General features: G+C 37.8%; 1 protein-coding gene across 1 annotated transcript in view; it reads left to right on the top strand.

Annotated features, from left to right (window-relative positions):
- Positions 1–4888: 4888 nt before the first annotated feature.
- Positions 4889–11577, top strand: part of SLC7A6 (solute carrier family 7 (amino acid transporter light chain, y+L system), member 6) — a 38149-nt gene continuing 31460 nt past the window's right edge. Inside the window, exon 1 of the mRNA XM_009320805.1 lies at positions 4889–4968. Within this exon, the coding sequence (XP_009319080.1) occupies positions 4953–4968 (16 nt within the window). The 5' untranslated portion in view covers positions 4889–4952. The remainder of the gene's footprint in view (positions 4969–11577) is intronic.

Below are 11577 nucleotides of genomic sequence, written 5' to 3'. Positions count from 1 at the left end.
ACAATATAGAATAAATGACACTGAGCAAGAGTACAGATAGAAGAATCAAATTGTTCTTTAGTATCTATGGGAAGAAACAAGGCTTGAATCTGAAGAATGTCTAGAGTCCCAGGGAGGAAATATAAAACATGAGTAACTCTAGAAAACAGTGAAGGTAATAGTAAAAAGAAGTCACTTCAGGACTGACCATACAAAGTGATTAGTAAAACTTTATCTTGCAATTACTCAGAAAAGACAAAACTAGAATTAATAGATGTTAAAAATGAGAAGTCATATTCAAATTCTATGAAGCTATTTAGATTTATTAAAGGAACAGTAAGTGGAGTAGGCAGATGGTTATTTTTGTCTTGATTGTAATATATTGTTGTTCTTGATGCTGGTTGCAGCTATCTTTTACTGACTTGTAAAAAAGATGACTGTCCCTTCACCTTTTTCCTACCTATACAACACCTTTATCTTAGCTGGGATACTTCCTGCAATGTAAGAACATCTGCACTAGAATTTGTTTGAGGTTAATTTGTGGAAAATTAATCTGAGGTACTGGAATGAAATGTCTAAGAGATTAGTCCTTCCAGTAGAGAGCAAAACAAAGCAAGCTATAAATACCCCTCAATAGTTGTCACCAGTGCCTGTTAAAAACAGAGTTCCAGAGAACAACAGAGGAAGACAAGTACATATTCATAAAATACTAATCTACAAAACTTTAAAAAGTGCATTAATGGACTGCTAATGTACACAGAAGAATTTTACACCAGGTAGATAGTCTAAGATGTACAAAAACTAAAGCACTAACCAAAACATACTAAACCTCAAGGATTCTTATTTTATTGTTTCAAGTCTGAATTCTACATAACCTTGTAAACATTTTCATGCTTGCACAGGTTTACTTACTTGAGCTATTCATGTGAAGATTTGTAAGGAAGGTTAAATGCATATATAAATATTTGTGGGACTGGTATGTTAGGGAAGGACCCAACCATCATCAAGGCAGGCATAGAGAATTTAGGTTTCTTTACTGCTATTTATTGATTATAGTGCCATGCAACTATTAAATATGCTCTCCTCCAGTAATATGTGTTGTCTCTGAGACTGCTGGGGTGTTTTATGCATGAAGAAATCTTGTCTTGTGCTATATTCCCTCTCATTCTTTTCCTGCCCCCTTTGCAAAATATTATACTGGAGCTCAAAAGGCCTTAGCATAGTTTTGATTTTGTTCTTTATCAAAGGAAGCAATCCCTTGCTTGCCTTGCCTGGTACTACATTCCCTTTACTGAGCACACGGTTGACTTGACAGCTGGTATGTCAGCCAAGTTAAACAAAACTCCCAGATTTTGAAGGTAAGTCCACCATAAATTAAACTACCTGACAAGGTCTGCGAAGAACATATTTAATGAGTTGTGTTACATTAAAGTTAGCGTATCTGCAAGAATACATTAATTGTACAGTTAAATTCAGTATGTGTTAAAGAAAGGCTGCTGGTAGTTGCAGCATTGCATTTTGCTTAATCCCAACATGACAAAAATGGTAGGCAAGAAGCTCAGATGTACTATTTCCAGCTCTTGTGCTAATATGACAGAAATTTGTGATCAGTATTTTGTTATTTCCTGCCTTTATTTCTCTTTGCCAAGAATACATCCCAAGTAAGAGTTAGAGGTCTATAGCCTCAAACTGCCATCTTTGCTGGGCTTTAAGGTTGACCTTTCCTCTTCCACAGAAGTAAGAGATGCATTAGTTGAAGAAACTGTGGACTCCTTCAACCAGGCTGAATTAAATGGCAGTGATTCAGAATAAAAACTTCTTCACCCCTTGAAATGTGATAACATTCCAAAGTATTGCAACACCTATTTCCAACTGTTGGTCTTGAACTTTCCACATAGCAACAGCAACATCCATACGAGCAGAAAGTGCAGCTGAATTCCACCCTTTCAGAAGTAACCTGGCTGTACTCCAGAAAGTTCTGTACAGTTAGTCCTTCCTTTAGATTTCAAGGAAAAGCATTCATATTAGGTAACAGGATGACTACCAACATTATATTTGTTTTCCTTTGTTGACCAAAAAGGGCTTAAAGCTTTTTTTTCAACTCAGTAGAATGTTACCTGGAGGAAAAAAAGCTGAGAAGCGACTAAGGAATGCATCTGGAAAATAAAAAAAAAAGTATGAGACTTTTGACCTTGGAATAGCTGCAAACTATGTTCCCAACAGAGTTGTCTTTATGCCACTTACATGTGCTGTGATAGCGTCCCGTCACAAAAGAACAGGAAACTAGAAGGAAAAAAACCACTGTGAGGTGAGCGCCTGGCATGTTCACTTTAGTGTGCAAGGTGCCAAAGTAACCATTGTTTTCCATTCCACGCTGGCAATGTTTTAGCTGGAAAACAGTATACAGCTCTAAGCATGGACCGGCGAGAGCCCAGAAGAGAGAGGAAGGCTGTGAAGAAATCTGACGTGTAAGAACAAGTTGATAAAACTGTGTTTGTTTGGTCTAGCAAAGAGGAGGTGAAGGGAAAATATAAGAGTCTGGAACAGAGGTAGTGAACATGCAGTGACGAAACAGAGGACCTGGTACCAACCAGTTGTCTGTTCCTATGGCTTTATGATTCTGGAGTGGCTTTCAAGCAGGTGCTCAAAAAGATTTAAAGGTCGTTATGAAGACAGTCTCCTTTCCCACACCCAGAGCAATTAGCAATATTCATGGAACTTTTTTTTTTTACCTGAACAAGAGCTCTTTAGTTGACAAAATTAATGTAAACAACAGTGACTTCCTAAGCCTTTTCCTTCAGCCTGTTCAGTTTATTTATGCAAAATACAAATGTTTAAAGTGATTTAAGGGAGAAATGAATGTCTTTTTGCTGGGAGTTACATAACATGAATATTTATAACTACCCTGTAACTCAATCACTATTTATTTCACTAAAATCTACCTGTGAAGTCATGTGTCTGTCTGTTAGCAAGTCAGCTATCAGGAAGATGGAATAGAGAGAACCTGAATTAAAGAGCCCTGGGGATTATTTCCACCCTCTACAGTGCTTCTGTGAATTCTAAAAAGAAAAGAAGGTGCTCCTACGTTTTTGCTTCTCTGCAGATCATGCTTGGTCATCTTCTCACAAATACAATGAAAAGCTTTTCCGTCTTTATTAAAAGGCAATCTTTATCAAGCAAGATTTCTGTCAATCCCTTAAATGTTTGCTGAGAGAGCCACTGAAACGTGTAAACTTTTTCATTTAGAAAAATTTAATTAAAACTTAATTAAAGATTCTTTATTACCCTGAACTTTCTCTTCTCCCCTTTTATCTATTTTTACAATGGGATTTTCTTTGCATTAATATATTTCCCTCCCTCTTTTTGCATGAAACCACAGGAACATAAAAAAAAAACTTATGACACAATGTTAAAATGCAAACAAAATCATAGAAAAAAAATAGAACGTTATTTGTGCTGAACTGGTATGACCTCACACAAAAATTTGACTGTTTTTCTGATAGACTGCATGTCTCAGCCCAGTTTTACTAAACCCTGTATGACACAAAGATTTACAGCCAAAGAAATATTTCAACTCAGGGAAGCTTTCTGCAAAACAAGCCAATACTCCTGTCTCCTCCCTTCTGCTCTGACTCCTGCAGAGCTGGTTCAAATGCAGTCTGACATCTCTGGCCTAAAACCTGTTCTCTCCGCTAAAATCAATTGTATGTTGGTATTCAAAGCTGCAGATTTATTTGTTTTATAGAAATCTCTCACTTAGGTATAGAATTAATGAAATATTAAAGAGAAGAGAGATTTGGATGCTGTTTTATATTATCATGTCTTTCAAAACCAAAATTGGATAGTCTTTGATTTCATTTTCTATATGAGATAAATAATAGGGTTTGAACTCCTCAGCTGTTGCATTTTATTTTAATGTGTTTCGTAGGAATGTTTCCTGCTATTCCATTACTAGTATATCAATATAGCAATTTAATTCGTTCTTAGCTGGTCTGAGGTTTTTTTATTTTTTTTTTTAATCTGATGGCAACTCTCAGTTTCTTTGCCCAAACTAGCCTCCAGCAGTGAAAGCTGTGATTTCTTATTCAGTGTTCCTTATGTTCATCTTCGGTAGCAAGAGAAGGTACACCCACTGTGGCCAGGTCTCTCCTGCTTATAATAGTGCCAATTAACTGTACCAATTACCGTGCACAGTGACAACTGCAGAGGCAAAGGTTCACTATGGATTTGTTACTTTAAGGTATGCTTGGGCATGTAGAGAGGATTTTTCTTGTCTGCTTTTACAGCTGACTATTTAATCACAGATGTTTTTTCTTGGACAAAGGAAGCCTTTTTAAAGAACAAAATAAAATACAATTATCAGGATTTTACAGCTGTATTTTTACTGTACAGTATATACTAGATTTAACTCCAAGAGCATGCACTGCAGCTGTCTTCTGATTGTTTCAGTACAACCACCTAATGTAAATCTGTCTGGTTTTTGTTTTAATGACAGAACATTATAGGCAACTATAACGTATGTTATTCCAGCATAGAATAATCCAAAAGAACAATTTCACCAGTGATACAACACTTCAGTAATAAAATTTGTCCTTTGCAATAAGGACAAATACAGAGTTGTTGATGTAGTGTGACACTGAGCAACCTACGTGATCAACCAATTTAAGTGTGAGACGAGGACACGTACATAACCAACCATAAAGCTTGTTGCATGAGATGACACTGATGACCCATCTTAACAACTAATCTGGCCATCTCATATGGTTTCAAAATAAGCTGAGGTCTTCCAAGTTTTCCCATACTAATGACACCAAGGTAAAAATACCTCCCTGACCTCCACAAGCAGTAATATGACACCCAAAACCATGAGTCTTAGTTTCCTCTATCATACTGCCTGAGTTCTGACATAGAAGCCCAAGTGCTTGCTCTCACTTCACTTACTCTTCCAGATTCATGTGGAAGTAAAGACGACAATGTCACCAATGTTGCGTAAGTGATCATGTCTCATTAAATCAATGTTACTGGTATTCAAAATGCTCTTAGCTTGTGGGATTTAAGCTAATAAAAGTAGTACTGAAAAAAAACAGCAGTAAACTTTAACGAAAGTACTTTCTCCTGGAACTAAAATATACCTGTAAGTACAGGCAGCACAGCTCTGAGTGTTTTCAAAAGTTTGATTTATGGCACTTCACAGTATGTGACTGGGAGGCTGAAAAGGCTTTTCATAGTTGTGGGGATCTTGCATAACTTGGGAAACTCTTGGTAGTTCTTAATTAGTCCACTACGATTTGCTCTGTGGGACACTGTATGCACCAAGTAATCAAGAGCCAAGTGTGGAACAAAGGAGCAAAGTGCAAAACACACAAAAATAGACTGCTGAGAAATCATTTCTGAAAAGTTAGCAAAGCCAACCATAATTTTAATTTTAGGGCTGAATAACTTCTAATATTAGCAAAGAATGGATTAGAAATTGGAACAACTGTGCTGGCAGACAAAAGACTAAATCCATTAATAGGGCTATCCTATTTATTGCAAAGGCAAGTGGACTGGCAATAAATCCTCTTGTGTTTCAATAAAATGCAATTTCCCCAATCTTCAAGACTCTCTTAACGTTAAAATATTTTACATCTCAATTTTTAAGTTGTACTTTGAAATATTGAGACATTCTGAAAATCTCACTCATGAAACATGCAGTCTTGGGCAAGTACTCAGCAAAAACTTCAAGGCGGGTCTGATCTCATATTTGTGAAACAACATGGTTTTGTTTATTTTACAAGGAATGCCTACGCTACATAAACTTAAGAATTAGAAATTGTTTAATTGTCACTATTTCCACGTTTTTAAAGGAGTACACATTAGTCTGTTCACTTTATAGGCAAAATGTATTAATTCAGGTCAATAGGCATATTTGATTTGCATACATGGTGTGGGAATCTATACAGAAAGGTCTTTGGGTTTATGTTTTGGAAAACTTTCCTTTTAAAGACAGCCTAAATTTGGAGCAAATACAACTACAGAATCCTGCAGAAGTCTGAAGGTTTGGGGAATAAAGGCAGTCCTTATGATCTGTTCCCCCAGTAACTGTTCCCACCACTGTAAAGTATTGTGCTATTATAAGTTCTCTAAATAAAATGGGAGGGAACTCTTTTATAAAAGGTACAAATTTATTTGTACTGTACAAACATTTCAGGGTAATTCAGTAATTAGGAGAAAAGTAACAAGAGTGCACTGAAAGCAAAGATGCACCAGTGGGGTCAGTACTGATGGAGTTGTACTGTTAGCATGCAGAATTCAAAGTAGCTCTGCTAAGGAACATCTGGTTGAATTTAAATTGCAAAGTTCGGACTCAGCATGATAATACAAACAAAATTATGACATTGGCTTCAGCCTCTAGTAACTAGCTGCTTACAAATAGGGTATCAATGTAACTACTGCTGAGTATTATCAGAATCTTCTAAGCTTCCATACTCCTGCTTTTAATCAGAGAGAGAGAGATGGGTACCACAAGTGAAGAAAGTATATCAAAAAAGGCCTGACAATAATATAGCAGAATCTGTAACAGAAAGGAATTTTGCTGTTTTAAAGAAAGTCTGAGCAGTCGTATTAGAAGGCTGAGAGTTGCACAATATAAAAAAAACAACAGATGTCTTCAAACTATCTCGTCCAAAAGAAATTTATCTAAATGCTGTGAAACTGGATTACAAATGCTACCACTAAGGACTTCATAATCTGTGCATACCCACATACTAATTTGGGACCTGAAACCAGAAAAAAATATTTATTCTTAAGATGCTATTTTTTATAGCTAGAAATCCTCCTTAGCTTGTTTTTATACATAATCAGTTTTATTAGCCTTCAAAACAGACACAGACAAAGAGCTAAACACATCTTTAAAAATCCCTGCAGCTTTTTAAGTTTTGGTAAAGCAATGATTCTAACTCCTATGTTGTTTTCCAAGAAAATCAAGCCAGTGATTCGCCCACTCTCACTAATAAATAGCCAGATCCTTATGAAGGTAATTCAACACAGATAAGACAATAATTTGTATCAATAAAGGGTAGGGTCTCAGAGCTGAATGATTTAGTTGTCTAAAAAATGCAGTCAAACCATTTCTTTAAAAATAAGTATAACTACAAAGGATTATTTTTTCCAAATAAACCTCCAAAATTGACTGGGAAAACCATGACATATTGCACATTCCACTTGTAATAGAGAAGATTACAGTAGCAAAAAAAAAGTAAAATGAATATAGAAAGTTTGGGGCATTAATCGAAGTAATGCTGAAAAAATACTGGAGTCCTTTGAAATTTATCTGAAGATTCGGATTTTTTTGCTGCTCTTTCTTTGCTCTCCTAGCAAAGTTTTACTGATAACATTCGAAAACTTGTCCATACTTTAGAAGATATCTATTCCCACTTCTGCTTTGCAGCATGGACAGCACTGAACAAAAAGAGCTTGTAATCACGTGCAATAAAGATATGTATAAGCAAATAATAAACTTTGATGAGAGTGGATGAGGCAGTGAAAAGGAAAAGATAACTGAAAGGCAACAGAACCAGATAAGAAAAATAAAATTAAAAGATGTGATGTTAAAGCTTATTTTACAGTCTGTTTTAAAAAAGTTGCAGGATAGAGAAGCCAAGTTTTCCATAAAAAAAGGCCTAATGTTTATCTTCAGAATATTTAAATAAGAGTGCAGTTGGACAAGACAGAGCCATCCCACAGATTCTGGTCCTTCAAGGGACATTTTCCACTTCCTCCTCCTCTTCTTTTTCTCTCTGCTCCTAGCTTACTCCACATTTGTACTTTTGTGATTATGATAGTAAAAAACTAACCTCCACAGAAGTCTTGTTTTCTGCCAGCTTAGTGAGCAGAACTGCCTCACAGAGGGGGCCAGGCAAGCGCCAGAGCCAGTCAAATGCTGAAAGCCAGTGGAGTAGGAGGAGACATGCAGCTAGGAGCAGGGGAAGATAAATTTAGAAGCCTAAATTTAGACTTTTTTTTAAATGGCCTAGCATTTTGGTGCTTGTAGTCACTCTCATTTGCAAGTCATACTTAGTCTGCTTAAACCACCTACAGTAGAAGTTCGTAAGATGGGAAGAGGAAGATAAAAAGAAGGGGCAAAGGATCAGCTAATTTGTTTTTGTAAACAAAGTCACTCAGCTTTAATCAAAGAAAAGAAACAGAGGCATGCACTTATACTCATTTTTGAACTGCTTCTGTTGCTCTCCTGAAAGACCACAGAGTACATGGTCGACACTCTGTTGTTTGAGATGAAGGTTGAAAACTACTAAAAAGAATCTCTGCTTTTAAGTACTTACAAAAATTGTCATTTGCTTGGCATCTGGCTAACCACAGATCTACTGTCCCGAATCATTTTATGATCCCTGCGAGTAACTCCTGTGCCCACAGAATGTACATTTCAAAAGAAGCATGAAAGTGGTCCCAAGACTCACTCTGGTAAAATTGCAAAAGGAACCAACATAAACCCTGAAACACATGGCTGGAAGCAACATCTCCACGATAGTTAATAGCATAAGTTCCATGTAGCAATGAGTACTACTTACACATACACAACACACCTTCAATGCTGACTTTTAAGGAGCTCAGTACATGCTCATTCTTCCATGAATTAAGTGCACCAGCAACACATTCTTGGGGGACTTACACAGTAAGGATATGCCATAAACTCACCCTGCACACCAGAATTCATTTGCTAACAAGCACAAAGCTGATGATTGGGTTTCAGATTCACTTAGATTTAGCAGCAATTTTTACCTTGGCTCTGTCACGTTCTAAAACCATTTAATGAATATCCTGTGGATTCGGTTTCCTTTAGTCTGAAGCAAATTCAATTTTGATTTGTTTAGGGGTATTTAATCTGTTTATTCTTCAAGTTTTTTGAGTTGAATTACGTTTTCTAAGAGGTATTTAAGTGGAAATATTAGTCAGACAAAAAAAGCAGATAGGGCAAAACTCACAGACTTACCAAAACTCAGCTTGACTTCGTTCTCACTAGCTAAGAGAGATGTGATCTTAACTTGATAAATTAGTATCAGATAAAATCCTAGTGAAAACAGTCTTTTTTTAGGTTTTCTCTGCTTGTGCTTAGAGAACACACACTCCTGTATAAACATAACTTACCAGTGGCCATTTGTGGAGGATCAGGGATGAGGCATACAATTTGTAAAGGTAATCTGTAGCAAGAAGAAAAGAAGTAAAGTAAGGAGTCCAGCCTTACATTTGGCTTCCATAGTAAAATTGAAGAAGTAATCTATAAAGTTATGAACTTTGCCAAAATGGACAAAAATATTTATTTGGATGATTATTGTGAAGTTTGCTTCTTGTCACTTGCAAACACTTTAGAAGCATCGTCTAGCCTTACGATGATGTCCTAACTTGGGTCTCTCATACCAACCTCTACAGTATTGTAAGTTTTCAGAATTCAAAGGGTGAACTTCTATTTTGAAAACCCCAAATGGGCATTTTTTCCAATAAATCTTTTTCAAGGTTCTAAAATAAAACATCATTATCTATACTTCCAGCACATGCCTAATAATTTATTTCCTATGTCTTTTCAGCTCTCACCTATTTCTTGTTCCTAAAGGCAATTTCATAATTAGCTCACATTTTATGAGTCCTTTTTTTTGAGGAATGAATGTTGTCTCCGGTAGATTCAATTTATGAGAGAGCTTAAAAGGCAGTCTAGCAACAACTGAAATCAGCTGCATCTTTTACATTCACACTCAATCCTTTTTTTGATTAATGTGCGAGACGACCGTTTCAAGTATCCACCTACCCGAAAGATGCTATGTTAGTATTACAGAAAATAGACCATTATCAATATTTGTAACAATGACTAAACACTATTACCATTTAATAACTGCTTTCTGGTTCATATTATCTTTATAACGGCAATCAATTAGTTTCACATTGTACGAATTTGAGTTATATCCCAAGGATGCCTTCTATCAGTTCTGTATAAGTGGCTTAAAAACAAAGTCATGTATCAGGGCTGTTAAGCTCCCAGAAGAAGGCAGGCTGTTTTTGTTTGCTGCTTTGCAACATTGTCAGTAGTTTTAGGAGGTAATAGACTTAGTGTAGTTACCTCTACATGTACTTGCACAAGACCTAAACCCGACAAAAGCCAAACAAAGAGTTGAAACAAAGATAATTAAAGAGGTGAGATGATCAGGCTCCTTCAGATTATGACCTGCAAATGACAGTTTGTTTTGCTATGGTGCTGTATAGTTTGGAAATTAAGTCTAATGTAGTTCTCTCCCTATGTGCACTTAAAAAGCCAGCTTTTAACAAATACTACTTTCTTTACTCATTGTTGTCCAAACACAATGTAAGGAATATCTGGAGATATAAAGGAGGGCAGCGGCTGCTTTGTATGCTGATTGTCTCTGTGACAATGAAAGCAAAAAAACCTCCTCACTAACAAGCAAGCTTTGAGAGAGGTAGTAGTATGGAAATTAGAAATCTAAGTCTTGTGGTAATAGAACTGGATTCCACCATCACATTTACTGGCATGTTTATGGGTATTTCAGTGCATAGGTTGCCTTTCCCTGTTCTTTTAGAGCCTTATAATTTTTATTTGCCTGTAAGGTTTTTACCCCGGTATATCCTATCAAAAAAAATCCACCTCTGACTCATCTGTTTGAGACTGTAGATAATAATCATGGACTGGGGGAGGGATAATTAGATCGTTTTGAGCGAGACAAAGACTATCATCTCCTGAACTCTGTTGTCTTTCCAGACACTGACCTTCTCTTTACCTAGCCGGGAACAGCAAAAAGGGCAGTAAAAGAACATTAAGAGGGGGCCCGTAGCCTGTAGTTCACTGGCTTAGACATGCTAAAACTAGTAACCTGATAGAGGAAGGCAAACAAGAAAGCCTTCCTTATGTGATCCCAGGTAAGTCTGCTGAACAGCAAATTGCTTACTCGCTATTATTTTCAGATACCACTGGGCACTTTTAATCACAATTTTGAGAAATCCATTAGATGTACTTACTGGAGCCAAATTTTGGGTGTGGCTGTGCCTCTCTTGAGGGAACACGCTAAGGGTAGTATTTTAGGGGTTCCCTTTTTATTTCCATATCCACTATGGCTGGCGCTTACCACCTACTAGTCGTACCCCAAAGTATCACCAGGTTTAAGAGCTTCAACCCTCTTAGGCCCCTCATTTTCAAGCAAACTCATGTGCATGTAACTTTGTGCCCCGGGTTTCATAGGAGCTCCGTGTCCCCGAGGCCCTCACCTCTCCTCGGGGACCTCGGGGTGAGGGCAGGGCCCACCTGCACCTGCGGCAGCCCCGGGGGTAGGCCGCGGGCCCACGGCTCCTCTAGTGAGCCCGGGGTGGGAAAAGGCGCCGTTTCCGTACCGTCAGCGCTAAGCCTCTTCTCCATCTTGTGCCCGAGGAAAAGGGGAAGGATGGTTCCCAGCCCGCAAGAGCGGGGGGGAAGCGGTCGCCCATTCCGCGCGGGGGCGAAGGCTCGCAGCCCTCCTGACCCACAGGGCGCGGCGGCGCTGAGGTAAACCCGGCGGGCTCGGGCGGGAGGCCGGGCCCTACGGCGTCTCCCTCCGGCAGACG

The sequence above is a fragment of the Pygoscelis adeliae genome, unplaced genomic scaffold (genome assembly GCF_000699105.1).
Source record: "Pygoscelis adeliae isolate BGI_AS28 unplaced genomic scaffold, ASM69910v1 Scaffold63, whole genome shotgun sequence".
Lineage (NCBI taxonomy): Eukaryota > Metazoa > Chordata > Aves > Sphenisciformes > Spheniscidae > Pygoscelis > Pygoscelis adeliae.
This window is presented reverse-complemented; position numbering and strand designations above follow the sequence as displayed.